General features: G+C 50.6%; 10 protein-coding genes across 10 annotated transcripts; 8 read left to right on the top strand and 2 right to left on the bottom strand.

Moving 5' to 3' along the window:
* Positions 1–168: 168 nt before the first annotated feature.
* Positions 169–2,132, top strand: BDP55DRAFT_728214 (major facilitator superfamily domain-containing protein; the record flags this gene model as incomplete). Its single annotated transcript, XM_060579407.1, has 10 exons — positions 169–386; positions 444–554; positions 615–745; positions 802–857; positions 922–961; positions 1,015–1,077; positions 1,130–1,283; positions 1,363–1,701; positions 1,765–1,909; positions 1,995–2,132. 10 exons carry the CDS (start codon positions 169–171, stop codon positions 2,130–2,132), a joined length of 1,395 nt encoding a protein of 464 aa, XP_060430395.1.
* Positions 2,133–2,580: 448 nt separating this feature from the next.
* Positions 2,581–3,852, top strand: BDP55DRAFT_715079 (phytanoyl-CoA dioxygenase). The gene has a single exon (XM_060578289.1). The coding sequence runs from the start codon at positions 2,737–2,739 to the stop codon at positions 3,673–3,675; it is 939 nt and encodes a 312-aa protein (XP_060430394.1). The 5' UTR covers positions 2,581–2,736; the 3' UTR covers positions 3,676–3,852.
* A 390-nt stretch (positions 3,853–4,242) lies between these two features.
* Positions 4,243–5,798, top strand: BDP55DRAFT_662462 (D-isomer specific 2-hydroxyacid dehydrogenase). Its single transcript, XM_060574804.1, has 3 exons — positions 4,243–4,710; positions 4,777–4,914; positions 4,994–5,798. The coding sequence occupies exons 1-3, from the start codon at positions 4,358–4,360 to the stop codon at positions 5,592–5,594; spliced, it is 1,092 nt and encodes a 363-aa protein (XP_060430393.1). The 5' UTR covers positions 4,243–4,357; the 3' UTR covers positions 5,595–5,798.
* Positions 5,799–7,900: 2,102 nt separating this feature from the next.
* On the top strand, positions 7,901–8,407 carry BDP55DRAFT_551332 (uncharacterized protein; the record flags this gene model as incomplete). The annotated part of the gene is made up of 2 exons (XM_060569102.1): positions 7,901–8,118; positions 8,170–8,407. 2 exons carry the CDS (start codon positions 7,901–7,903, stop codon positions 8,405–8,407), a joined length of 456 nt encoding a protein of 151 aa, XP_060430392.1.
* A 280-nt stretch (positions 8,408–8,687) lies between these two features.
* Positions 8,688–10,638, bottom strand: BDP55DRAFT_550933 (major facilitator superfamily transporter; the record flags this gene model as incomplete). Its single annotated transcript, XM_060569071.1, has 4 exons — positions 8,688–9,100; positions 9,154–10,004; positions 10,067–10,354; positions 10,424–10,638. The coding sequence occupies 4 exons, from the start codon at positions 10,636–10,638 to the stop codon at positions 8,688–8,690; spliced, it is 1,767 nt and encodes a 588-aa protein (XP_060430391.1).
* A 4,588-nt stretch (positions 10,639–15,226) lies between these two features.
* Positions 15,227–15,946, top strand: BDP55DRAFT_115172 (uncharacterized protein). The gene is made up of 2 exons (XM_060565412.1): positions 15,227–15,807; positions 15,879–15,946. The coding sequence occupies exons 1-2, from the start codon at positions 15,368–15,370 to the stop codon at positions 15,901–15,903; spliced, it is 465 nt and encodes a 154-aa protein (XP_060430390.1). The 5' UTR covers positions 15,227–15,367; the 3' UTR covers positions 15,904–15,946.
* A 42-nt stretch (positions 15,947–15,988) lies between these two features.
* On the bottom strand, positions 15,989–17,097 carry BDP55DRAFT_728208 (uncharacterized protein; the record flags this gene model as incomplete). The annotated part of the gene is made up of 2 exons (XM_060579406.1): positions 15,989–16,913; positions 16,997–17,097. 2 exons carry the CDS (start codon positions 17,095–17,097, stop codon positions 15,989–15,991), a joined length of 1,026 nt encoding a protein of 341 aa, XP_060430389.1.
* Positions 17,098–17,972: 875 nt separating this feature from the next.
* BDP55DRAFT_631543 (uncharacterized protein) lies at positions 17,973–18,827 on the top strand (the record flags this gene model as incomplete). Its single annotated transcript, XM_060572296.1, has 1 exon — positions 17,973–18,827. One exon carries the CDS (start codon positions 17,973–17,975, stop codon positions 18,825–18,827), a length of 855 nt encoding a protein of 284 aa, XP_060430388.1.
* Positions 18,828–20,602: 1,775 nt separating this feature from the next.
* BDP55DRAFT_662452 (cytochrome P450) lies at positions 20,603–22,865 on the top strand. Its single transcript, XM_060574803.1, has 7 exons — positions 20,603–20,864; positions 20,959–21,091; positions 21,147–21,338; positions 21,410–21,561; positions 21,621–21,859; positions 21,930–22,201; positions 22,258–22,865. Exons 1-7 carry the CDS (start codon positions 20,657–20,659, stop codon positions 22,652–22,654), a joined length of 1,593 nt encoding a protein of 530 aa, XP_060430387.1. The 5' UTR covers positions 20,603–20,656; the 3' UTR covers positions 22,655–22,865.
* Positions 22,866–24,977: 2,112 nt separating this feature from the next.
* BDP55DRAFT_662447 (family 76 glycosyl hydrolase) lies at positions 24,978–26,679 on the top strand. The gene is made up of 2 exons (XM_060574802.1): positions 24,978–25,162; positions 25,212–26,679. Exon 2 carries the CDS (start codon positions 25,229–25,231, stop codon positions 26,393–26,395), a length of 1,167 nt encoding a protein of 388 aa, XP_060430386.1. The 5' UTR covers positions 24,978–25,162; positions 25,212–25,228; the 3' UTR covers positions 26,396–26,679.
* The last annotated feature ends 661 nt before the right edge of the window (positions 26,680–27,340 follow it).

Raw genomic sequence — 27,340 nt, 5'->3', positions numbered from 1 at the left:
AAAGTACGTAGCCTTCAAGTTGCCCGTTGATTCTTGATTGTCGTGAAACCTGTCGGTTTCAGAGGAGCATTGAAGGCCAGCTGTGACCTATCGTCTCACAATTGACATCTACCAAGTGTTGTCAGTTGATGAGCATACATTCTTACGATCAAAGTCATTATCTGCATCATGGCCGATCCAAAAGCCCAACCACTAGAAACCAACTCGGCAATTGACGAGAGTACGGTTGCAGATTTCAGAGAACACGGCATCGGCAAACGAACATGGTACCGGACCGTCTTTTTCCAGGCCACAGTAATCGGTCTTTGTGCATTCTTTGCCCCGGGTCTATACAATGCTATGCAGTCAACGGGTGCAGGTGGCCAACAGACTCCCTACCTTGTCATGTAAGTCTTTGGCCATAACATGTAACACTTGTTATGTCGACTAACCGAGCTCAATAGGTCTGCGAATGCTGTTCTGGGGGTCATGATGGTCTTGACATGTTCCATGGGAAGTGTGGTTGCTAACAGAATTGGCCTCAAGAATGCCTTGATCTTTGGTACGACGGGATAGTAAGTCATCTCCCGCCTTCAAATTAACATTCAAAAGATACGAGAGCTAACCTGACGTAGTGCTCTGTACTCAGCGTCACTTTACACAAACAACCGCTACGGCAATGAGTGGTTTGTGTACGTTGGCTCTGCCGCTTGTGGTATCACTGCCGGGGTTTTCTGGGCTGCAGAAGGCGCGATCATGATTAGTTGTAGGTGTCACCGAACCTTCCTGATCTGCTAGGGCGTACCTGACATTTGCATGCAGATCCGGAAGACCAGAAACGAGGAAGATATCTAGCTTATTGGCTGGCGTACCGAAATGTGAGTTGTTGAAATGGAAATAATCAAGGCACCATAGGTAGCCGACGATGCTGACGATTTCCAGGGGGGCTCTATCGTTGGAGGTGCCATCAACCTTGCATTCAGTCAGCAAACTACAACTCTTTGTCCAAGGTCAATCTTATTGACTCGCTTTTAGACGCTACTGGAAAGACGACAGGAAAACTAGACTATAGGACCTACATCGTCTTTGTGGCTTTGCGTAAGTCTCTCGCCTCTTTGTGGAATCGCGGTCAGTATCTGATTATTCCCAGAATGCCTCGGTCCGTTCGTCGCAATGCTTCTATCTCCCCCCGAGAAGGTCCAACGGCAGGATGGAAGAAAGGTGGCAAAGGCTGAGCGGATTCCCACAGTCTCGGAACTGAAAGCTGTTGCCAAAATCCTGATTCGCAAGGACTTCTTGCTGGTGTAAGTGATGAGATGGAGACCCAGGGCTCTAAATAGCACCTCCGCGACTCAAGACGCTGACAATGCATCCGATGCAAAGTTTCCCCTTTTTCTTCTACGCAACATTTCTCCTGTCATATGCGGGATCCTACCTCTCCCTATACTTCTCCGTCCGGTCCCGTGCTTTAGCATCTCTAGTCTCTGCACTAGCTCAGATCACTGCCAACTTCATTTTCGGCAACTTCTTGGACTGGAAGCGTTTCACCATTAACCAGCGTGCGAAGCTTGCTTACTTCGGCATAATGGCCCTATTTGGGGGAACGTGGGTCTGGGCAATCGTCATTCAGCGAGAATACGGGTTGAAAGCTCCCGCGCTGGACTGGGTTGACAGTGGTTTTGGACGCGGATGGGCACTTTATATCCTTTTGCAGGTTAACTTGTGAGCGCTCCTTACCTAACTTCTCACCTACACTCCTTTATCAAGGTTATTAACTACTTGTAGCGCATTGGCATATAATTACGGGTATTGGATTGCTGGCTACATGGCGCGTGATAATGCCGAAATTATCCGATTTACATCAACCGTTCGAGCCGTTGAAGCGGCCGGAGGTGCGGTGGCGTCAGGCATCAGCTCTACGCATGCCCCAGTACGTACTCTCCATCCCCCAAGGGAGTCACGAATGAGACTATTCTGAAAAACATACTTGAGCAACAAGCTAACACCAGTCAAAGCTCATTGCCGCCGCGAGTGTCAATTTTGGTCTATGGGGTCTAGCCCTTATTCCGACTTATTCCGCTGTTCGAGCGATCGATGCGAAGCCAACAGAAATCCTCTCTGAGGAAGAGTTGGGGAAAGACGTTTCCGTTTGACTTCAGAGAGAAGCGTCACCTTCTGCAAGTTTCGATGAATTTAGTCTAGATAAAGTGCTTAACAGACGAACTAAACCTGATGAATTGAGCACAAGTATATTAGTTCAAAATTCCATGTTGACCATCTCATCTTGAGTGACAGGAGCATAGTAGGGCATCAAGTCAAAAGATCAATCGCTCGGAAAAGCGACTTTTGCATGCCGAAGTCCCCGATCCTGATAGGTAAGGTAACGTGCATGGTGATTCTGGTGATTTCTTGTACAATTCGAGAGCTTCCCACTGGCAAATCAACAGAGGCTCTACAGTCACTAAAGCGCCGCCGACCTCGCAGCAGTACCCGGGTGTAATACGGCCATGGCAGATCCCAATGAGCGGGAGTGGATGCTGTGAGAGCACCTCATTTTTCGCAAGGCTTCCGTGATTTCCATCGCAGATAAGACATGCTCTTCTTTGATTGATGCTCGCTAGAGGACATCAACTCAATCCTTGATAAGGACCTGCCAGTGCACGAAGGCTTTGCCGCAAGAAGAATCAAAGTTCTTCTTAGGGAATTCAACACTCTCAGATCACTCATACGTTGCTTGCGACAGTACCAAAAATAGGGATGGCGAGACCAGACTGGTACAGACAGTTCACCGAGAAAGGTTTCTCGGTCATCCCATCGGTTATACCTCACGATAAAGCTGTGGAGTATCAGCAGAAAGCTTTTGCTTGGCTAAAGTCCTTCGACAATTCAGCCTTAGATCTCGCCGACCCTGCAACATGGACTCCTGGGAACCTGCCTTTCATTTCTGAAATCAACACAGTGAACCATTACGGCGTCGTGCACGAGAAGTTCATGTGGGATATACGACAGGAACCAGGCGTCATTGACGTCTTTGCCAAGGTGTGGAATACTCGCGACCTCATCGTTTCATTCGATGCCCTCAACGTCACACTTCCAAGACGACAAGGTCACACCGCGAGGGAGAAGTGGCCGCATGTCGACCAGAGCCCATACAGACAGGGCTTAGAGTGCGTCCAGGGCATAGTGAATCTCTCAAAGGCAGGACCCGAGGACGGCGGATTGACGGTATACCCGGGAACGCACAAGATTACAGAGTCTTTCTTCAAGGAGCATACCGACATGTCAGAGTGGACGCGGAAAGACTTCTTCCATTACACGCCTGAGCAAATTTCGTGGTTCGAAAAGCAAGGCTATCAAGAGCACAAGGTTGTCGCGGAACCGGGAGATTTGATCATCTGGGACTCGCGATTGATCCACTTCGGGGCCGAGCCTACGGAAAAGAGCGAAACCATACGGACCATCACCTACGTGTCGTATGCGCCCGCATCTTTCGCAACGAATGAAGCTCTTGAAGCGAAGAAAGAGGCGTTCGGCAAGTGGCTGGCTACGACTCATTGGCCTCACGACAACATTGTTCCGAGGACGAACCAACCAACTCTGCCGAACGGGACCGTTGATAATAGACGATCAGAACCGTTAGACAAGCCTGTGCTCACTCCAGAGTTGTTGAGGCTGGCGGGGGTTGAGGCATATTAGACTCGCAACCCCGCAACAGTCGAGAAAGCTGGGGTATGCGGAGAAAGCAACCACTCTGCCTGTGGCTTTATCTTGGGGCTTACCCACTATATCTTAGATCTCATAGGTAGTAAAAGAATGTCTAGTTCACTGATTTATTGTGCAGAGTCCTGATGATGTTAGGAGTTGGACATCCAGTTGGAGTGAAGTGATCTCCGGCAAACTTAGTGGGGCTGACTCGTGCTTTACTCCGCGGCCAGCTTTACACGTGTGTTTATGCTATGAGCAAAAGTGATTTGTACCGGGATCTGAGCAAGGTATCCGGTTCATACCATCCTAGTCCAGCCGGACTGTACGCTGGTTATCTCTCAGATAGGTGAGTCCAACATCATGCCGGCCCGGGTCCCTTGCGCTGCTGATAAACAGCCGGTATCGCGGATACTTCCCGGTCTCGGGACGTCTGCGGAGCACCGAGGACCCACGTCTGACAAACGATGGATTTACTAATTGATACCCAGTCATTTTCTAATTCCAGCCTATTGGAGCACGCGAATTCGTTATCGGAAACCCTCTGCCGTGGGCACTCACTGTTAAATTGAAGAGATAGACTGGCACTTTGCCGCGGACCAAACTTGAGAATAACTAGAATACACATGTCCCCAATTCTTGGCATTTTACGCCCAACAAAGACAAGGTCATCAAGATGGGCGAGCTTGGAAACAGTCAAAGCCCGTTGGCAGGAGACAAGCTTTTGGTATTCCTCTCAGCGCCGGAGGATACGAAATGGACAAGCAGGATTTCTGAGCGCTTTCCCGGCCTCAAAGTCTGCTGGGAGTCGAACTTGAGGCCCGGCGGCGGCTTTCTTCTTCCAGATGAACTGCCGGATGACGTCTGGGAAGGTGTAACGATTTTTATGGCCTTCAATCCACCGGCAGCTCATCGCTTGTCCAAAGTGCGCTTTGTGCAGTTGACCTCTGCAGGCGCAGACAGGTGGCTCGACCACGATGTCTACAAGGACCCTAATGTTTCATTCTGTACTACGAATGGCTGCCACCCGTGAGTACTTGCCCTCTCGTGAAATTTCTTGTGAAAGACTAGGATGATTGATATGAGAGAGTGTAGGCCGCAGATCGCAGAATGGGTCATTGGTTCTTGGCTCGCACATCAGCATCATTTCCAGCGCTATCACAACCACATGAAGGAAGGGTTCTGGGAAGGCCCGATGGAAGTAGACTTTGAGGATTCTGTCGGACTCCGCATGTAAGTCACAGCCTAAATTAATACATTCGTGGGTACTCAAGGGAATAAGCTGTTGCTAATCAGATTGCATCGACTTCAGGGGTGTCTTGGGTTATGGGGCGATAGGTCGCCAGTGCGGTAAAGTTGCGCAAGCAATGGGAATGGAGGTGTACGCATACACAAGAAGCGAGCGTGCAACGCCCGAGTCCCGCAAAGATGACAGCTACTGCGTTCCCGGTACTGGAGATCCCGACGGACTGGTGCCTGCCAAGTGGTTCCATGGTGCATCCAAAGAGGCCATTAACAAATTTTTGAGTCAAGACCTCGACCTATTGGTACTCGGTTTGCCTCTCACCGAAGAAACCAAAGGACTCCTCGGCAAAGAGCAATTCGAGATCCTGTCAAAACGCAAAGCTTTCGTTTCCAATATAGCCAGAGGTCCATTGATCCAGACAGACGCCCTCATTGAAGCTCTTGAGAGCGGAAAGATCCGGGCGGCTGCATTAGATGTCACAGACCCGGAGCCCCTCCCGAAAGATCATCAGCTGTGGAAGGCGCCGAACGTTTTCATTACACCTCATGTTAGTTGGAGAACAGACGGGTACTGGGAGCGAGTTCTGGGTGTACTGGAGGCCAACCTGGAGCGGATAGATGCTGGCAAGCCTCTTATCAATGTGGTCAACAAGAATTTGCACTACTGAGTAATAGTAGCTGCTTGCGTATGACTGAAATCCTTGTAGTGAGAGGTAGAGCGAACAGTATTTGACAATGATACAGCCTCGAAATCTGGTTATTCACTGCCTGATCAAGAGATAACTATTGTCAAGTATTGCAGAACCAGCTTCCAAGGCAATGTAGCAATCCACTTCATTAAGGTAGAAGACGAAGTTCAGAGTGCTGCACGACCATTAATTGTGCCACTGATACGCATGCCGCCTTGGTCGGGAGACCTAGGCGACCTTAACTAAAAGTCATCACATGATTGGTTGTCGTTGAGGTGTGGTGTGGTTTTCAGCTTTCGGATTCCGGCCGAAAACATATATATTCCCAGCAACAAAGTCAATTGGCTGTGGGCTAACCGCCAAATGGCGAGGAAGTGCACCAGTGCATGAGATTGACGCAGCACCTGTAGCAGTGGATCTCAGAATACGAATCTGGCTGGAGCATGTACACGTGATGCGCGGGGTTTGTTGCGTCCATCAAATCTTTGCCAGCTTTATCACGATATTCACATTTTCCACACGTTAGGGCGCTTCCAAGTAAGGGATGTGGTTGAAACGAACCCGGACATCTTCAAGTCGCGATGACGCAAGTAGTTCCGGCGCCTTCTCGGATCTAAAGACAGCTCAGTACCCTCTAATCAGGTAATACATCTTGTTATCGAGAGCGATGGTTTTGGCACAGAAATTTTGGAGATCCTTCTCGATAGGCGTGGTGATCATCCCATAACGGAGGAGATGGTGGAAAAGGCCTGTTCCAGGTCACGTGGTGCCGTGGAAGTTCTAGGCCTCCTTCATGAGACGAACCCAGATGTCAAAGTCACCGGACATGCGTTAGCTGTGGCGGCTGGAAACCTATGCTTTGGCCCGGATATTGTGGAGGTTCTCTAGGCGAAACATCGTGGTCTCAAGATCCCTGAAGGGGCTTTTTACGCGGCTGCCACGAATCACCACTCCAGCGTTGAGATACTCGGTCAACTGTTCGAAATCGAGCGAGAGAAACAAGTCATACCTGACATGATTTTGAGCGCTCTGTACAACTAGCGATGACGAGAGACCTTACATTACTTGGCACGCCATGATGGATTCAACATAACAGCGGACTGTTTTGAGACTTGGTTTCCAGCCAGGCAGGTGAGCACTTTCTACAAGAACATAGGCCATTCCATGAGAATAGTTGATGGTCATATCACAACCACGGATACGACGATGAAGGGAGTAGCTGCTTCGTAGCGACGACGACTCAAGCGAACCACACTCATCAACAGCGAACGCCAGAACTATGACCAAGGATCTGGAGTACCTCCGATTCTCGTCAGCTACTCGCACGGCTGCAACATCACATTGTGCTTTTTCTTGCATTACTCAGACAGCTTTTCTAAGCAACTTCTTATCGCGCCGCAGGTCACTGCATGGATTGCGCTTCAGGACATAGTGGTCTTGGGCAGAGAAGCGTAAGAACATATCCTATACAGCGCGAGATGACTACAGTATCCTATCTATCGCTGCAAGACGTCAGTACAAAGGTACGTATTCTCGTGAGGGGTAACACCGAATCAAAGCATAATCTGATCCTCAAGCCCTTATTCCCACGACATAATATGTTATCCAGAAATTTTTTCGAATTAGATAAAGACTAGAGATGGATGTCCTAACGTCATGCCGCGATAGATGGGGTACTGCCAATCCGATGGTTATATGCCAGTGATATCAGGACCTGAGCCTGTCTCCCTGTTGTTTGCCTCGATTTAAGATGCGAGAAGTGCCCATCGAGTGAGAGAAGATAGTGGTAAGTATCTGGCGTTACCTCGAGCTAGAACCTCGCGACTGCGTCCGCGTGGTAGATCAACCAGAACGAAACCAGTGAGGAGAGCACGCTACCCTCCATCGAGGATGTAAGATTGGGCAGGAAATATACTTCCTTATCCCGGTCCCATTCCCTACATATCTCCGAGACTTCCGCCCCGTGCCCCCGGCAAACCGCATGGAACCTATCACGTCACACCCGTTCTTCGTCCGATCAGCATCACGCCTCCGGTTTCATTCCATCTTCAATCACATTCATGACGGAAATTCCCCAACCATCATCCCGCCACCAGCCTGCGTTTTTGAACGATGATAAAAATGGGTTCGTTCCTGCTCGTAAAGGAAAAAAGAAAAGTCAGACACGGTTCTGTCAAGTAACCCTAAGTCTCCTGTCTAGCCATCTATGCCCAAATATATCTTCTCCCCAAGAATAAACTCTAATCCCGTCGACTCAAATATCCAAGTTATCAATCGCAAGAAAAATGTCCAATACACCCCCGAAAGACCTCGAATCCCTCCCCACAATCTACTGCCACGCCTGGGCCGCCCGCGACCCTTCCCCCCTCCTAGCCCTCTTCACTCCGGACTCCTTCATGACAGACCACGGAGCCCAGATCCACGTCCCCTTCGCCTTCCTCGAGCGCCACCACAAACACTGGAACGGCGCGCACAAGGACTTTGAAGTCTACCTCGACAAGCAGTACCCCGTCTACTGGGCCGAGATGGATGACAACGGCAACGGGTACTGCAGCTTCCGCACTATCAACAAGGGGGTTTTTGTAAACGACTTGGGGCGGCGGAAGGCGACGGGGTTGACGTTTGAGTATTCGGGTGTCATTGATCTGAAGTTGAAGGGGGGTAAGATTGCGCAGGCGGATGAGTGGTTAAGAGTGCCTTTTGAGGATAGTGTCTCGCCTGATAAGTACATTAAGATCTCGGAGGAGAGCTTGAAAGGCGTGATGAGGAAGGATCTTCATAAAGACAGTTGAGGGCGTCGGGAAATTCGAGTTTGACATCCAGAACTAGGCAAATAGCAAGACAATCTTTAAGCTTTTATGCCTTAGGCTCATCCAAGAAAGGAAAAGATATCCGACAGTCAGAGTGGATTGTGAAACCAAGTTTATTAGATGGCATACTATATGCCTGGTGAATTAAAATCAATGAATAGCACGAAAATTGGTAACCCTAGTTGTGAATCAACTACATGAAGAAATCGCTTTTATGTCATAGAGCAAGCCTACGCGGGGTATCATCATAATCAACCACTCTTTAAACAACATTTCCACGCACTTGCTTAATCTTCTTGACGTTGAGGTTGCGCCACATGGCAACGGAGCCGAGAGCACCAACCAACAGGCAGATACTCGTGATGAGCATGATGCGTTGCGAGTCACCGTAGGCACGCTGGATGCCCATGCGCTCAGGAGTACCGACCTCATAGCTAAGCTGCTGGTAGATGTCGCCGTAGATGGTGTCGACGGGAGTGCCAGCAGGGGTGTACTTGGCAATGTTCTTTCTGAAAGTACCGGTCCAGATGGCAGTGGCAACGGTGTAACCGACGGTGGAGCCGATGCTACCAAAGAGGTCCAGGATGGCCATGATGACGGCAACGTGTGCATGATCGGAGGGGCTAAGCATGGCCATTTCTCCACAGATGACAGTAGGTCCACCGGCAAATGCGACTGTACGTGATGTTAGCAATGAATGTGAATAGCTTTAGGGTCAAGTAACCTACCAAAGATCTGGGTCATGATGATGTAGCCGAGGGGTTGGTCAGGCTGGCGGAAGTGGATCATGAGACCGACACCGAGCATCATGAGAGGGATACAGAAGAACAGGGCGAATGGCTTAAAGCGTCCGGTGCGGTAGATGAGCCAGGAGATGATGATGGAGAAGAAGCAGGAGCCCGTGCGGTAAATGTTGCTAATGTAGGTGGTCTGAGAGGTGGACGTATTCCAGACAACCATGAGCATGGAGGTAAAGAAGGATCCCCAGACAGCAGAGTTGAAGAAGACGAAGACGAACATCATGCCACCAAAGAAGACGGTCCTGTCCATCAGGAGCGAAAAGGGGATGAAGGTGACGGGGGCGAAGAACTTCTCATAGACAACAAAGCCGATGATCAAGAAGAAACCGACAATGATGAAGGCGATAATCATGGGAGAGCGCCAGCCGTCGGACTGGTAGGAGTAGATGTTGAACGGCAGCAAGAACAGGGCCATGCCGGTAGCGAGAATCAGGATACCGAGAGCATCGACATCAATAAGGAACTTGAGAACCTTGGCGCCAGAGATGTTTTTGATGGATCCGCGGCTATCGATGACACCCATCTTCTTCGCCTTGTGCTGGTTCCAGAGGAAAAGGAGAACAAGGGGTCCGATGACGACGGGGGCAACGATAGCCCACATGCCAAGACCCCAACGCCAGCCGATGCCGTCCTCTCTAAGGATACTGTCGGTAATGGGGCCAGCTGCCCAGGTAATGAAGATGTAGGGTGTCGTTGCGAACGAGAGCATCAGGGCTCTGCTCTTCAGAGTAGAGGTATCGGCGATGAAGATGGTAATACAGTAGGAAATACCCTGGGATCTGAAGGAGATTAGACTTTGTCGAAAATGGGGAATTAATAATCTTTGGGGCTCAGAGCTTACCCGACAGAGTAGAAAACCTGCGCAGCGGCATATGTCTCAACGCCATTGCAAGCAGCCATCATGATGAAGCCGAGAATCCAGCAGATGAGCATTATACCGAGACCTTGAGGACGGCCCCATGTGTCGAGAATCTTGGCAAGCGGCAACTTAATCAGTCCGGCAATGAGGGTGGACATGACGCCAGTAGTGGCTGTCAAGGAGTGCATGGCGAAAGAGCTGGTGACAAAGGGGGAGAGGACGCGCATCGAGACCTCTTGGATAGAGGTGACAACATAGAACAGCCAGATGCTTCACGGCCAGTCAGCTATCGTCCGGAGATCTGCCAGTCCCTAACTGGGCAGTACAGAGTTTACTTACAGGATGTAGGCAATGATAAGATCGCGCTTGGTCCAGACGGTTGTCATGGCCTCGACCTTGGCGACACCGGCCTGAAGGTTCTTTGAAATTGGCTCGTCATCGCTTGATCTATCGCCGGGATGCTCGCCCGTCGTCTTCTCGTCGTAATGGGGAGCTCCAGTAGGTTCAGCAGCCACCTGCTCCTCAACAGGAGCTTTTTTGGAAAACAAGCCCATGATTATGTCGTTCGTACGTCTGGCTATGCTGGCGGTTGATATCGGCAGCGGCCAGGTTCAGAGGCGTCAAGAGCAACAAAAACGGTTGTCTCCTTTTGTCGAAGAGAGCTTGGTTCCGGGACACAAGAGCCTTAGCAGGACGGGCAGAGACTTGGTCTAAGTATTACACGCCAAAAGCTGCGCGACCTGGCTGAATAGTCGTGCAACCGCCATCGGCTCGGCGAAGGCAAGGCAAAGGATGGTTGACGGGTGCCACCACTAGTGTAAGGTCAGAGCTAGCTCTCCACCCTCATGCAGGACTAGCACCACTTTGTCCGTGTAGTTGTGTGTCAAACAAGAGCAAAAGAACCTTTAACCCCGAGTGGATTCTTGGGTGGTGGAGAGATCCACGGGATGTAAGAGCCAGCGGTGGCCGAGAGTGACTTTGCCCGCGCGGGAGAGAGTGTTAGAAAAGCCCAAGGCAGGGAAAAGCTGGCCAGCAATCCACTCGAACAGCTCGGGTTGGCTCGGTCGCAGCTTTTACGGGAAATCGTGGGCACAGAATTACAAAATGGCGTCCAGGTTACCCGAGCTGACTTGGCCCGGATCGTTGGGCGACTCGGACCATGTGGAGATCCAGGTAAGCCATCCCCTGGAAGACGTTCAGAAGGGAAGGGTTCTAGGTTGTATTCTTTGCTTGGGACCTTGGGTTCCGACGGGCAGAACAGGCGGCTGCACAGGATCGCGCAGGCGACAGTTGTGTGAGTCGGTGGTGGGGTCGCAGTCAAGTGAGCCGACGCGACAAAAAAACCTCTAGCTGCAGCTCGGCTACCAGAGTCGGTTCACTAGTCGTCGCATCTTGGCGGCGGCGGAGGGGCTCACATGCCAGATTGGCCGGAAACCACTTCGCGCGGTCCTGAGTATCTGTCGAATGTCTTAAAGCACGCATCCGCGGGATGAGGCAGAAGCTGTGCTAGCAGATCTTGGAGGTAGAGATCGTCGCGCGATGAGCGTTTCAAGCTGTTCTGCCGGTGGCGAGACCCGAGGGGCAAAGTCCGGCGGGTGGTGGAAGTAGGATTATTAGTCGCGAGATGTTTGCGTTTGTTGCCTTACATGAATCGTTGGGCCGTCTAGTGTATCGACCTGTGTCATTGTACTTCTTTCTCTCCGGAACCACATTCATCGATCAAGTCGGGTCGATTAGGGATCATACTCTGGACTCGAGAGACATCGTAGGCTATCGGGGAGATACAGAAGTTCTTTTGCCCTCCAGGAAGCGGGACCCGATGGTCGTCCTCGCCGCCGGACAATTTGTCGCGATTCGGCGAGAGAATTAAGAATGAAGAAAGCTTGACTTCAAGCATGACCAGGGCCGAGGTGCAAAGGAGAGAAACAGGCAGTCACTCAACGCAAGTGCACAGTGAGCGGAGGGAAAGTGGAGACGAGTACATCAAACATGTCACTCCTTCCACTTTAGCAACCTGGAAGGTGCCACTGCCTTTGACACACCCATGGTGCCTGCCACGCCCGACTGGAGAACGGTTTGGTCGGGAACGGGAAGGAAGGAATGATGCGTGGATGCCAACAAAGGCAGCGTGCCAACCGTGCCAGGAAGTAATATCTTCAGGTCGGCAGGAACAACAACACCAAGGCAGAAGGAACCGAAAGAACCCCACTCTTGCCCACCCGTTTACTGGGAAGGAGGTCCTCAAATGCTGGCCATTGGTTGGTCCGTCGCCTGTGGTGTCATTTTAGAATGTGGGGCCGTTCCAATGGCGCCGAAGCAAATTTTTATCTGATGCCGCCCCGCTTTTACAATCTTATCAGATCATCTTGCTGCCTGAGGAATGATATCGCCTCGATTGGCACTTCCATCTTGCACCTATTCCCATCTCGTGGCCCGGTGACACAACGATTCTATTCTCTCGACTCTTCGGCCTGTCACCCCGTCACCTCACCGCTCCCAAGCCCCAGCACAACAGCCTACGATTGCTCATTCCGATTGCCTTCTTCCGCGGAAGTCCCACTCTGCAACATAGGGCTGGAGGACAACGATATCTCCATCCTGGGCTGGACGCGCGCTGCCAGCCTGCCAGCTTGCTTGCGTACTTGCTTGCTTGAATCCGCGTACCTGGGGCCACCACTGTTGCATCGCGGTCCGATCTATGTAGCATTCTGCCAGCTTCACGGCCAAAAATGACCCAGTTGCCCAGCCTTGGCCATGGCTTCCAATATGCAACTCTCCATCCCGTGCTGTCACCATATTTAGAGTTGCTCTTGGCGCAAACTTCCCATTCCGATGCTGCCGCGTTGCAATCGAGTCCCATTCACCAGCATGAGTCTTTCGTTCTTGGTCATCTTCTACCAATACATATCCATTGTTCAGACTTGAGAAGTGTTTGGTCGCGGCCCAGTGCGCATCCCGACAACTGTTTCCTTGCCGCGGCTGGACAAGAAACCCGACTATCGGCCCTTAAAGCTTACGGGCATCCTGATTGAGGGACATCAAGACTACATGGGAGCGGCGAGGCTCCAACGTGGGAGAATGGACCCCTTCGCAACTCCGGTTTCCCACCACGCGACCGAACTGCTGGGCCAAGCATACCAACCCGTCCGTATCCGTAAAAGGACCACCTCTACTAGTGGCGCCACATTATTGCCACGGTTTCCACCCTTCGTAGCTCCAGGCTACATCTTTTCACTCAACGGGCTATCCCCGATCCATAGATCTTTGAGGGATGATCCGCCCGTGAGTACTTCAGGGGGCTTTGAGTTGGGATGGAAATCTCTTCTCTGGCAGTCTAGTTTGCACAATTCCACAGTCGGCCGCCACTAGCATCGATCCTTGAGCTACCTAATGTACCTTGGTTGTTCGGCCGCCAGGCTCAGTTTGCTTGGTGCAGACTCTCTTCCGACTTCCACCGACGCAAGAGCCACCGAGGAGCCAATAATACTAGGCCTGGATGCCCATTGCCAGCCAACAAGCAGCACAAGGATGTTACCGTGCCTACTTGCGACATCGGCCCACCATCAGGTAGACTATCGTGAGGGTGAATGCTGACAACTATGACTGTCTGACAACAATTTCATAATCGGAACCTCAATTCCGGCAATTACCTCCGTGGCTGACTGCCAATAAAGGCCATGTCATCACGTAGCCAGATGGCACATCGGGTCTTTCAATGATTCGAGACCCGACTGCTGCAACTTCAACGGTCCATCCAACGTTACCAAAGATCTTTTCCATAGTATGCTCTATGCAACCATCACACGCCGTGATAATCCCGCGTTACGCGTCTTTACATTGTTTGAGATATATTCCTCCGTCACGAAAGACTTGCCCCTAGCTTCGTAGAGCGAAATGAGATCGTATACGATGCTCGAGACAGAAAGGCTAGCTTTCCTACAGCATCAATCTACATACTGAAGAAAAATGAGCTTTCCCTGCAGTCAAGATTCACTACGTTCATGGTTGTGTCCCAGCATCTTTTGATCTTATTAGCCGAAGTCTGTCGGGGCTGCGATTGCTTGAGCGTTAAACATGGCTCAGAGCTCTCTCGTTCAGAGGGCAGCTTTGTTCATCCCTTGCTGAAACGCAGATTTCAGGCGACAGACTTGTATCTTAGGTCTGATGGTCTGGAGCGTCGCAGACCTCGGCTATAGAGACAAGTATTCCAAGATGTTGCTGATTTTGCTATCTACGCTATCAGCTTCGAGGTCCACAAATTCGGATCGATGTAAGAAATCTTGTCTCGGCGAGCTCGTAAATCTGACGACGAAGGAAATGGTATTTCACTTGAATGAACTTTCCATGCACGCTGTCCTGTAATGAGGAGCGAGATGATAATTTGCGGAATGCCGATCAGTTCTCACCTGCCAGGCGTGAAGATTGCCCCTTTGTCGGGTCTGTTGCGCATCGACACACTGGCAATAGATGAGGAGAAGAGCGTCCAGGAAAAGTCAAGTTGGCCCGAGAAACACTTAGCCTGTACAAACTGAGCCATGTCGACTATGTAGCTTGGGATCGTTGGCTCCATCTCAACTTCGGCTGTTCAATCAGTGGGGAGTTATTCGCCTTGTCGTAAGGAGATAGGTAGGATTACAACTTTCTGCTCAGATAAGATCAAAAGCATTGCACCCCAAGCCCACGTACGAAGGATCCGTGATCCTGAAAGAGGCTTCAACTTATAAGTGCACGAGGGATCCCGGGAGCTCCCAGGCCGGGGTGCGTGACGGGCGGTCCTCCCCAGTTGCATTCCGGTCCAGTGGCCCCACTCCGACCGACACCCGTACCAACGCTCTTTGAATTCTCATAACACGTGTGTAGGAACTCTAAAAGTCCAACGTCAAGTAGGTAGTCTGAAAGACGCGGTTCGAACTTTGTTAACACCACTTGCCCTAGGTGAGCTCGGATGCCGCATATTCTTGGGCTTCATAAGTGTCAGCTCCAGTTCCCCGCGACGAATTTCGAGAGGGGAGAGTGATGTCATGACGACATGGGCCTCAGTCGACACGTCCCCACGCGGCTCAACTACGAATGATGGGCAAGCTTCGCGGGGCTACGTCATCCTATGTACATTCTAGAACTTTAGGCGGCAGACTACATGCCTTGTCTACGAGTAAATGAGTTTAAATGTTAACCATCAACTTGCAACGCACACAGAAGCTCGAAACGACTCTGGCTTAGAGAACCGCAAGATCTCAGGACAACGCACACACATCAATAATTCAGACCTCGTCCTAGCTCAATATGCCAGCACAAGCCAGCGAGAATAAGCCAGATCTGGCGCCACTGTACAGCGAGGCAGATCAGATGGATCGAGAGAGTCGTAGACAACCAGCACGGCGGCAGTCGCATAAGGAAGCACCCACGCACAAGACCGAGACCGAAGAGAAGATTGAGAAGGAAACTCCGAGGTTAAATCCTGATGTTTCAGCATCCACGTCGGAATCTAGCACGCAACACGATGGATTCAAGTACGTTACGCGAAGATCAAGGAGTCAGCGACATGATCCAGCCAAGCAACACGGACAAGTTGGGCAACAGCAGGTTGCACCCCAGAACCAACAAAATCGACAAGTGCAGACTAAAAGCAGCAGTGGAGCGCCTTCGGTGAAGCTGGATATGAACTTGGACGTCGACATTGATCTTAAAGCAAAGATCAAGGGCGATGTCACGCTGTCTGTGTTGTAAGTTCACGTACTTCTCTGTTGATTGCGCCGTGATTATCGAAGAGACCTCCTTACTAATTCCATCACAGAGGGGGGAAACAAAATCAAAAGTGATTTCCTCAAAAACCAGAGTCGCGACGATGATTATCTTCATATAATGTGTAATCGCATGCCTGCCAAGCGCCAGTCTCAATCATTACTACAACTCTTGGTTCCGATCACGGTACAACTTGGACATCCAACGATATCCGAAGGCAGCAGGCTCTTCCAAATTGATCAGTTCCATGTTCTCGAGGGATGCTCTTGCTCCTGCCACCGCAGATGCGTGGATAGGATCAAAATCATAAGCCTCTTTAACCAGCCTACTCCCGAAGAGGTCTATCAACAAGTCCACGAAGCCAGCATCTCGGACCGAATCACCGTGGAGGATCAGGACTTGGATCTCATCCGGCATGTCGCCAACACCAGAGCACGATTCCAGGGGTGGTGTGGAGATATGGCGCAGCGCCTCGCTCGCTTCCGTCTGCCTTGCGGCATCCTCTTCTGGGCTGTCTTCTAAGCCGCTCGCGCTCTTCTTGTCGGAGAATGTAATGGTTTCACGACGCTGCTCCTCAGGAACCAGCTGGTCCACGCAGAAAACCGCGGCGCTCATCCCCCAACGACTGAATTCGATCGACAGCGCCGCTTGAGGCATGTCTGTCCTGGCAATTGGGAATTGGATGTTGGCATAAACAGCGAGACTGGAAGTCGGCAGGACCGGCACGCCCTTCATGGCTTGACGGAGGCCGATGCGGTTCAGCGATTCCTGCACGACATCCCGCTGATACCAGTCCCCTTGAGATGGATCGTGCAGTATCAGCTCTGCATAGCAGAACGATGTGCCCAGGTGTGCAGCCACGGAAGACTGAAGAGCGCGTAGGAGGATCTCGGTGTCGGCAATGGCAGCTGGCGGGGTGCAAATATTGAAAGTTCCTTGGAGGCTTGAAGGGATGAAGCGGCATATGGCCATGTTGGGTGTAGTGGAAGGCGGTTTGCTGCTGAGCATGAAGGCCCTGTAGTCTCGGTTGCCCTCTATCGGGCCCACTCTCACGAGAGAATTGTTGCGATAGTAGATGGCCGCGGTGCTACTCAAATGTGGTAGCTATCCTATATTGCCTAATCATCTGATATTTCGTGAGACTACTAGTGATGTCTGAAGAAAACTTACCCGTAGTCAGGATTCAGGCTGAAGGCTACTCCTAGCACACTCCAGACGAACACAAGTACTCCGGAAATGCCCGATAAGATGAAATATAGAGGCGCTCGCATTGCGGATGTGAATTTTGATAGGTTAAACTATGGGTTGTGTTGGGTCAGGTAATCGAACAGATAAAACACAGACGAGAGATGCCCTATACTTAAGTCTGGGGAGGAGGTCCCGGGATCTTGGTTGAGGGGTACTGAAATGGGCAGACGCGACTTTTTTCCCCAATACTCATAGAGCCAACAGAATACAGGGCACACGTAGAGCACGTGGGCTGGACATTGCACGTGTCTGCGGCACAGCAACCAACACCACAAGGGATTTAGGAGCCGAAACCCGCACTCAACGGGGCTAAAATCATGCCGGTGAAGGTTTCCAGATGAATAACCCATGCCAGGAGGAGTTGCCGAGGACCGAGACCGAAGTCGATGGTCAGGCTTACTTCAATGGGTCTAAGGGTTAATGCTGGTGCCAAGTTGATGTGAGGGTGAGACAAGGGCCAGACATTAGCTGTAGATTGAACAGTCAAGAGCTATCGGCAGGATTAAAGAAGGTTTCAAGTCGAACAAACTTGTTCATGAGCGTTTGTCCACCGATGCTTGCTTGCCAACGTTGAGATAACGACGTTTGTTCACAAACCTTTGTCTCCCGCTGGAAAACTTCCGCTAATACTAACAGACAGAACTTAGGTAAGTCGAGCTTATATTTCATCAAAGGAGAACGTGATTTCGTACCCTCACATGCCCGTTCTATAACATCATGGTGGCCCCAAAGAAGGGACATAGGCCATGGTAGAAGTCGTATTGAAAATGGCTCCGATGTGGCTCTTTGATACTGAGAACTACCGAACATAGCCATGAAAGACAACGATGAGGTTTGCATGGAGGCTATAAGATACGTATTCTCTTACCTCGAGTCTGCAAAGTTAATTCTACTCACCATGCCAAGTGGCATATCTTTCTATACTAATGATACCTCGCTGGACCCCATTAACACGATCTTTTCTTCTCTCATTCTACTATGTTGTACGGCTGTTCCAGCTTGGGCAGCACCTGGTGCTCACAACCACGGCGCGGATCTTCCTGTGACCAGCGTTGTCAACTTCCTCGAGGGACCGGCCGCGACCGATCGAACTGCGATTATTCCAAGGAATCCACCAGAAACCAGGTCTACGCCGCCTCACTACGATATTCCAAATCCCGAATGTACCTACGATGGTGCAGCATTTGCCCAGCCATTAGCTGAAAGATACATTCATGGATTCTGCAGCCAGCAGGGTTTCTTGTATTACATCTTCGCTCCTTTCATCTCATTCGGACTTACGCACACGAGTGATGGCCGCCCAAAAACTCCGGCTATGGGAGTGGGTTACGGCGCCGGCCTGCGGATATGGCTATTGCTCATGTTTATTCACGAATCTTGCTTAGGGTTCTTCCGATTTACCCTCAGGAATACCGCTGAGGAGAAGCGAGACTATTGCAAGAGCCGCTTCCTAACCATACTGAACGGCTGTGGAACGGATACCATCACTGCAAAGAAAGGGGGCAGGCTGGTTGAAGGGTGCCGGGTATACCGTATGGTCTCCGCCACGGATAGTCCTTTCACTGATGACGAGTTGTCTAAGGATCGAGGAGAGGTTCAGTGCAAAGACACAGATACAAAAGACAAGAGCTTCAAGGAAACGTGTACGTGTTGGTACGCTGGGTATCCTGGGCTCACTGATATCTTCGAGCGACCAGCGAGTAAATTGTGCAAGCCTGGGGATGTTGACTTGAAGAAATTAGTCAATAATTGATGTGAGATTACATCATCATTGATGAGGTAAAGTATAATAGTCAAATGATACTCATTCATCAGTTGAACTGCTGGGGGATGGTTTCGGCTGTAAAGCCAAAGACTTCAACTACAGTTCTCCAGCGAATCGGCAGTTCCGAATCCATCTCTTCTCTAAACAGCTCGTATTTCTCGATGTTTCAAAGAAAATAACGTAAAATTCCTGAAGGCTAGGAGAAAGCAGTGAAGCACTCGTGTCCATTCGAGTGTTTTGCTCCTGAGCTCCTCAGAACTCAGACCTGACCGATAAGTTGACGCAAGCTCCGAATGGCCTTTCCACCGGTGTGGTCATCGGGGCGGAGAAAGTTGATCATTTCGGAGGCCTGCTCGAAGATCGCTCAGGTACGTCGTACCTGGCGGTTGCCTTCGTCGTTGTGGCATGTGCTGCTGATTGATGCAGATAGCGTCGATCCACAGCCTTCTTAGCCTTTCGGGGAATGTCAGATGTTGCAGAGCCATCGTCGGATTGTTTAGATCATAGTATTGCGTTGCTTGAAAGCATTATCTGGTGCTTTGTGTGCATCCTCAATTACAGCCACTGTTGGTGCCGCTGAGAAGCCTCGACTACCTTGTGCATGATAGGGCCTCGTGACTGGCCCAATCATCAGAGACACTGTAGTTGCTAACGCCGTCGTCGCTCTCGTCAGACCCGTATTATCTCTATCTCTTGACTGTTCTGTCGCGTTAGCTTCTTCACCATTGATGGACTTAGTCAGACTTCACATGCCCATGTCGGCGGGAAATGCACGTCTTGACATTTCTTGCGATGTGAGATAACTTAATAATGAAAACGAATAAAGCCTCTGCAGTCAAACCAGAAGCAACAAATCGATGACAAAGATCACTGCCTATTATTAAAACAATCTAATAATAATCAACGAGTATGCATGGATGCGGGAGACGTACCTAGGTAGCTTGGCTTCGCATTCTATACCGGTCGCGACCGTCTACTTTGGAAGACCGCTGATCCTTAGTGCATGCACTTACTATTGACTTGATTTATTCATGTCATTTCATCCAAACTATTTCGAAGTTCCTACATGTAGTTCTGCATCCATATGAAAACACATGCGTGATCATAGCGTGTCAAAGGTCAACAGCATCTCGATTCTGTCGGCAAGTGTGCCAGAAAGTTTGGGGTGGTTGAAACATCGATGCCGAGCTTACATGTATCCACAGGTCTCGCAAACCACTGAGAATGGAGTCTTCAGGGTTCCCCTCTGTGCTACGCGAATCTGACCTTGTCACCTTCGTGTGCAGTGGATGCAACGTCAGAATAGCATGCGGAAGCCCTTGACAATGGCATGAGAATTGCACAACCAGCCATACCTAATTAGCTATCCGAGCCTAGTGATTCGCCGAGAGTAGCGCAGATCCCCACGGGGCACCGTAGTTGCTTTTGAATCAATGTCTAGGCATTACCCATCACATTAGCCCTATTGCAGGCCTGCGCCCGGAGTGTGTCTCGTCACCCAGCAAATAAGGTCGAAGCAAGGTGGGATGGACTCCGCAAGCAGTCAGAGAGATGTTGCATCGCGGGCCGGGATGGAGTTGAATCTGTAACCTTTGACTGCCAAATCGAGTTGGCGAGGTTCATTAGTGCTCACTCTTCGGACTGACTAAGTGGTAATGCTGGCAATTGCAACTCGCGTACCAGATAACCTGGCCGATCTAGTGTCCATGGGGCTTGTTGCAAGAACCGTATTTAAGATGCAAATGCGCACAAGTTGCTGACTGCAGGGAATTCCCCCAAACTATTGCTATTCTTCTGTCATCTGGAGTCAGGCGAAGATGGAAATTTTTTCTCTCTCAGTCGGCTTCGTCGGCCTCCTGCTCGTCTCTTTTGTTGTTGAGAGAGTCTTGAACAAGTTGAAGAATGACGGGCGACCCCCGCTACCCCCCGGCCCCAAGGGTTTGCCGATTGTGGGCAACGTGAATGATCTGCCCAAAGCTGGCGAACTGGAATATGTCCACTGGTTGAAGCACAAGGAGCTATATGGTCAGTTCTAGCATTGAGCTTTGGTGGCATGCTATTCAGCATCGTGGAAGGGCATTTTGCGATGTGGAAGACGAAGCTGACTTTATTGCGTTAGGTCCCATCAGTTCAATCACAACCATGGGTCAAACTGTTGTGATTCTTAGCGATCCACAACTTGCTTTCGATCTCCTGGACAAGCGCTCACTAAAGCATTCCTCAAGACCATCACAGACCTTTATTGGTGAAATGTATGCGAATCTCAAGCGTATTGCGGGACTGTGGCAACCTCTGACAGAAAGAAAGGGTCGGCCTGGAACACCTCACTGGCATGGCCGTCTATGACGAGCGGTTCCGCGCACAGCGTAAGGCTATGGGCCGCATTCTTGGCTCAAAGGTAGCCGCGGCGAAATACAACGATTGGCAAGAAGCTGAAGTTGGACATCTCCTTCTGCATCTGCTAGATGACCCGCAAAACTTTGTAGAACACATCAAAAAGTAAGCGAAATTTCAAAGGATACATCAATTCAGAAGCCTCCGAGTAGAAGGTCGCTAACGAAGTTCTGTAGAGAAGCTGGCTCCCTCATTGTAAAAATTACGTACGGCTACACGGCGGAACAGTTCAAGAAAGATCCTTTCCTCGAGATGATTACCGAAACCATGGACAACTTCTCGGCGGGTGCTACGCCAGGTGCCTTTTTAGTTGATGTTTTCCCCTTCCGTCAGTATTAATCATACCATGCATTTGTCCGAGATAGCGCCTGTTCTAATACCTAGCAGTGCGATATCTACCCAGCTGGATCCCCGGGACAGGTTTCAAACAACTTGCAAAGGAATGGAGAGCTCAGATGGAGCAGACGAGAGATAAGCCGTATGCTTTCGTCCAGCATCAAATAGCTCAAGGCAAGGATAACTCGTCGTATCTGGCCAATCTTCTCGACTCCGCTGAGCAATCGTCCTTCGAACAACATAACCACAAACACTCGGCGCTGGCTGTTTTTGGAGGCGGTGCGGACACGGTGAGCTATTCGACCCAAACCTTTTGAAGTACCATGCTTTTATGAATGCTGCATACTGAACCTCTTATAGACTGTATCGACAGTCGCATCCTTCTTCTTGGCGATGATGGTGTACCCCGATATCCAGAAGAAGGCTCAAGAAGAGATTGACAGAGTTGTTGGTAGTGGAAGGCTGCCGACTATCAAGGATCGGGAGCATCTTCCTTACATCGAGGCCCTCGTAAAAGAAATCATGCGCTGGCACCCGATTGGGCCTATGGGCCTACCCCATTCTAGTACGGAGGACGACGTCTTCGAAGGTTATTTCATTCCAAAAGGAGCCATGGTGCTTCCCAATATCTGGTGAGTCTGTCAAGCTGTTAAGGTAGATGTTCGCAGTGGCTAAGGCAAGTCTGCAGGTGGTTCACCCATGACCCAGAGAGGTACCCTGACCCGATGAACTTCAAACCCGAGCGCTTCCTCCACACAGACGGCCATGAACCTGAGACAGACCCTCACAAGTTCGTCTTCGGGTTCGGCCGCCGAATTTGCCCCGGCCGCATCCTCGCCGATAACTCCATCTTCCTCAACATCGCTCAGTCACTTGCCGTGTATGACTTCACGAAGCCTATCGTCGACGGCAAGGTCATTGAGCCGGCCATCAAGTTTGCCACTGGCGTCATCAGCCACCCGCATCCATTTGATATCTCCATCAAGCCTCGATCCGCGGAGCACGAGAAGCTGATTCGCTCTATTGAGGAAACTTACCCGTGGGAGGAGAGTGATGCGAAGACTCTGGAGAGGATGGAGGTTTAGACAAAATGGGATTGCGTGCCATTCATTCGCTCGTTTCACTCACGATTCTACTATTTTGGCATGTCGTTGGAAGGAACGTGTGTTTGGGGAACCGTACTTCCTGACTCAAGAGATGAGTTGATGCTTGATATTGGGCCTGTTCATCTGACATCATGAAAGAGAAATTGACTTGATGTAACACCAGTAAACTGAAGAATAATGATAAACGACCTCGCGCTTTTGTGCCATAAGACTCGCGAATTACCTTGATTAAACTTAAAACTGGTCCCTGAACACAAGTTGAGCCCCTTCGCCCACAAGCTTTCAAATCGCAGAACTTTGTCTTTCTGAAGATCATGAGCCCGATCTTCTTAGTTCTTATGTGGTTTACCGAGATGATAGCGGCCTTTCTTACCTACTCTGACAAAGCATTGTTGCCCAGACTTGTCCCTGCATAACCCTGACGTATTACGTCTTTGGCTTATCAACAATTCAGGACTTCGGGACGAACTTGGTCGAGTATTGAACGTTTGCAGTATACTGTTCTGCCACAGACGGGGCTGTTCGCCTAAACTGACGCTTTACAACTGTTGAGGAAGTTGTAAACTTGCCATAAGTAATTAGCAGCTGTCAGGAACCTCCTCGGCCCCATTGTGAATGATCGGACAGGATAGATGAGCTTCGGTGTTTCCCACCAGCTGATGGATGGCGTCAGTACATCCATCTTCGGTCTTTTCCTACTTCTGCTCTACATCCCAAAATTGTTCATAGGTGATTACATGAGATAACGAGCGCATGAGCTCACGTCTTCATAGGACCCAAGGTACCTCACGCTCAGTGCAGAGATCATTCAAGTCATCGGCTCCACTCCACGTACCGAATTCGATGGTTACCACATCACTTTCCTGGTAATGAAAGTTTGACGTTCTGCTTATGACTTTCGTGTCTGTAGCCTTTTCTACACCTTTCAATCTCAAAGCTCCCGACTACGGCAACGTTGGTGTCCAGAACACTTGGTATAACCGCGTTGTGACCAAGGTCCAAGCTGAACTAGCGGTCAAAAGTTCCATGGCCTCAGCTCGGAGTGATTGAAGAAATTACGATCGGTTTGCAATTGAAGTAACTCAAACGTCCAGCCATGGGATGCATGTAGCCTTCGCTGGGCAAGGACTATGTTTCGTAGATTCTCGGCGTTGTTGTTCCCAGTTTATTTCTCGAAGGAAGTGGCTTAGCAAGAGTGGAAGTAAGGGGTTCGGGTGCAAAAAGAGCAAAGCTAATGTTATCCTCCTTCGGGATTTGAGTTACTAATCGCATTTTGAAAATTGGTTAATCCGACGATGCAACTTTGCAAGTCTTGATTACCGAATCAAGCAAAAGCAAAGGAATTATGAGATTCATGGGGGATCCGTCGACCCAAATATATTCTGGAGAGCTCAGCCCAAAATAGACACACAGACAGGTTGACAGGCTTATTGTTCCTTGTTTCAGTTCACCAACCGCGTTCCCGCACCCTTTCTCCTTTCCAGTTGTGCCAGTCCATATCGCATCCTGAGACGCGTAAGTCCACCAGCCCCCCACAACTTTTCCACAACTTTGTTCCCGCTAAGGACCGAAAAGGAGAGGGAACCAACTCGAGTTTGGATAGGGGTGGATCATCATCGCGAACGAAGATCACCCCACCACCCGCAGCACGCTAAGACGGAAAGCCGACCGGGACCTTACGGTTCGTCTCTCTCTAGAGCCGCCAGTCACGGCAGTCTCCCCCCAGACCCCGGTGAGCGTCGTATGCAAAATTGCGGCAGCCCGGAGTTCGCGGCTTCAAATTTCTCTAGATATATGTTTCAGTCTCAACCAACCCATACTTGAGGTTCTGGCGCTAGAGAAACAGCGCATCTAGAACCAAACAATTGAATAACTAGAGCGTTAGTGCGAAACCGCCGAAATCGTCTGAATAAGATGGATCCCGAGATCATGCCAGTGGGTTACGTGGTTACATGCGCGTCAGCTACAGACGTCAGCTGTGGAGAGAGGGAAAATTGAAAATGGACCCGCGTTTTTGCACAGCCCTTTTGATGGAATGCCCTTTAAGCTCGAAGGCTCTGCCGCCCTGCCTTGGCGGCCCCCTTCGGCTCCGGCTTCGTTTATGTCTACGTTGTTGTCGTTGTCACTGTCGTTATAATTGTTTGATGCCAAGCTTTTGCCAATAGCTCGGCGTTGCGATTCAGTTCTCTTGTCGCTCCTTTATCCGTCAACCAGGCTACGAACTGAACAACTCGAGATGAGGCCAACATTAGGACTGCCGGCTTTGGCAGTGGGGATGAATTTGGCGAGTGTCAGTGCCATCGATGTCACATGGACAGATGAGAGTAGGGTCTTTTGCAGTTACCGAGTTATCTTGCCTTGGCTAACGGGATGGAACATCAGGCTCAATAAAAAGTGCCGCTGGTACAATCGCCTACGGACTAGTGAAATACTACACTGGCAATAATACCGGCGATACCCCTGGAAACTTACCAGATCCTTATTATTGTAAGCCAGATACTTGACGTGGTCTTCGGCTTGTATTAACGAACTCAAGGGTGGGAGGCCGGTGCCATGTTTGGCACATTGATAGACTACTGGTGGCTCACGGGCGACGACTCTTACAACACAATCACGACACAAGCTATGCTTCACCAAGTGGGCGACGACAACGATTACATGCCCCAAAACCAAACTCTCACAGAAGGAAACGATGATCAGGGGTTCTGGGCAATGGCCGCCATGTCCGCCGCCGAACACAAATACCCAAACCCGCCAGAAGGCTCACCACAGTGGCTCGCCCTGGTCCAGGCAGTTTTCAACGAGTACGTCAGCCGATGGGACACGGATAACTGCGATGGCGGTGTGCGATGGCAAATCTTTACGTGGAACGCCGGTTTCGACTACAAAAACTCCATCTCGAACGGGTGCTTCTTCAACGTGGCTGCGCGCCTGGCCCGGTACACAGGGAACACGACATACTCCGACTGGGCAGAAAAGGTCTGGACATGGCAGACGGACGTTGGGCTGCTCACATCCGACCACGAAGTACTCGATGGCGTCCACTTTGAAGGAAAATGCCCCAGCTCCACGGACAGCACAAAGTGGTCCTACAACGCCGGCATCTTCCTCTACGGCGCGGCGGTGATGTACAATATCACAGAGAGCGACACGTGGAAGACCCGGCTCGACGGCATGCTCACGGACGTGCAGACGTCATTTGTCCAAAACGAGATCATCTACGAGGCCTACTGCGAACCGACGGCGCAGTGCAGCCAAGACGCGCAGAGCTTCAAGGGCTACCTCGCGCGCTGGCTGGCCGCCACGTCGCAAGTTGCCGCACACACCGCGGACACCATCACGGCGCTGCTGCTGTCGAGCGGGAAGAAGGCGGCGGTGACTTGTTCGGGGTCTCCTGCCTCGGGATTCAAAGGCCACGCGGGAACGGCGTGTGGGTTCTCGTGGCTGAATGAGACGTTTGATGGGATAGTGGGCGTAGGACCGCAGATGACTTCGTTGCAGATGGTTATGTACAACCTGGTCGGGTCGGCTGAGGCGCCTGTCACTGCAACCACGGGAGGAAACTCAACGGGTGATGTGAACGGAGGAAAGACGGATGATGGGTCGGGTTCGTCAAATTCCCTCAAGGCGATCACCACCGCGGACAAGGCCGGTGCAGCCATCTTGACGATAATGGTTTCGGCCAGTGTTGTCGCGGGCAGTGCATTCCTCATCATGTAGGAGGAGATTATGTTAGTCATTCAGCGAATTTTGATATCTTTGAACAAATGCGAAAGCGAAGCCACACCGAGATGAGCCGCTCGGTGAAGCACCGACACATGAACGACCTGGCTTGGTCGGTGCCAAGCATTCTGAAGCGGAAATGTGAAAGTTTACTATGCATACTCGGCATATCCTGCCAGTGTCAACTGCTTTTCTGGCATGTGTTTCGCCTCTGCTTCCCCCTCCGGAAGCGGGGAAGACAGATGCATTGGACAAGGCCCCCCAGGCCAAGTATGTTCAGCTTCGTGGGTTTCTTGATAGATCTGCAATGATGCAAAACGAGATTAAGATCAATGTTATAGTAGCTAGAACATGTGCGCTTTACCAGATCTTCCATGCCGTGCAGACGTCCGAACAAGTCTTTCCTTTGGGGAGGCGTGTTGAGCACATGGAGGGAACGTGTCTGTTTAAGTGAGAAGTTACTGGATAGTAACTCACCATTCTGCAATGGTAAGATGGATGGATGGTTCGGCTGATTGAGAGCAGTTGGAGACCAGTTTTTGGAAAACTGGTCACCAACGCGAGTGGCCGATGTGCGTCATGGGCAGACTTACGCAGACCGTTGCAAACCTTGAGTTAGAGGAGTCTTTAGAGTTGATACTCTTGGGCGCCGTTCTCGGAGATATCGGGGTTGGTGTGCACCGACCGCCGGCGAGTGCTCATCATCCCAATCCATGTGAGCCTGAGCCAGATTGTGTTCCATGCTCGACCTATGTCCAGTAGTCGATGATGTCGTGCGTAAGCTGATTGAAATTATTCACGTTGTTTGGTTGTTTGTGAACATATTAACCTCAAGTACCGAGTGTCAAAGTAACGCCGAGTAAACGAAATGGTCTCTGCCGAGAAGCTCGGAGGTACTGGCTTTTACCGGCCCCTCACCGAACCTCACCTGGGACTGGTCTG

This window comes from Colletotrichum godetiae (assembly GCF_030913485.1).
Source record: "Colletotrichum godetiae strain CBS 193.32 chromosome Unknown BDP55scaffold_18, whole genome shotgun sequence".
NCBI lineage: Eukaryota > Fungi > Ascomycota > Sordariomycetes > Glomerellales > Glomerellaceae > Colletotrichum > Colletotrichum godetiae.
The sequence above is the reverse complement of the archived record's forward strand: the minus strand, read 5'-3'. Positions and strand labels throughout refer to the sequence as shown.

Excerpts from the sequence above, each read along its gene's own strand:
- BDP55DRAFT_115172 (XM_060565412.1), top strand. The coding sequence starts at position 15,368 with ATGCCAGCACAAGCCAGCGAGAATAAGCCAGATCTGGCGCCACTGTAC. Across the intron at positions 15,808-15,878 it reads GATGTCACGCTGTCTGTGTT|AGGGGGGAAACAAAATCAAA; the intron begins GTAAGTTCACGT and ends ATTCCATCACAG.
- BDP55DRAFT_662452 (XM_060574803.1), top strand. The coding sequence starts at position 20,657 with ATGGAAATTTTTTCTCTCTCAGTCGGCTTCGTCGGCCTCCTGCTCGTC. Across the intron at positions 21,092-21,146 it reads CAGACCTTTATTGGTGAAAT|GGTCGGCCTGGAACACCTCA; the intron begins GTATGCGAATCT and ends ACAGAAAGAAAG. Across the intron at positions 21,860-21,929 it reads TTGGAGGCGGTGCGGACACG|ACTGTATCGACAGTCGCATC; the intron begins GTGAGCTATTCG and ends AACCTCTTATAG.
- BDP55DRAFT_715079 (XM_060578289.1), top strand. The coding sequence starts at position 2,737 with ATGGCGAGACCAGACTGGTACAGACAGTTCACCGAGAAAGGTTTCTCG.
- BDP55DRAFT_662462 (XM_060574804.1), top strand. The coding sequence starts at position 4,358 with ATGGGCGAGCTTGGAAACAGTCAAAGCCCGTTGGCAGGAGACAAGCTT. Across the intron at positions 4,711-4,776 it reads ACTACGAATGGCTGCCACCC|GCCGCAGATCGCAGAATGGG; the intron begins GTGAGTACTTGC and ends GAGAGAGTGTAG. Across the intron at positions 4,915-4,993 it reads GATTCTGTCGGACTCCGCAT|GGGTGTCTTGGGTTATGGGG; the intron begins GTAAGTCACAGC and ends CATCGACTTCAG.
- BDP55DRAFT_662447 (XM_060574802.1), top strand. The coding sequence starts at position 25,229 with ATGTTTGGCACATTGATAGACTACTGGTGGCTCACGGGCGACGACTCT.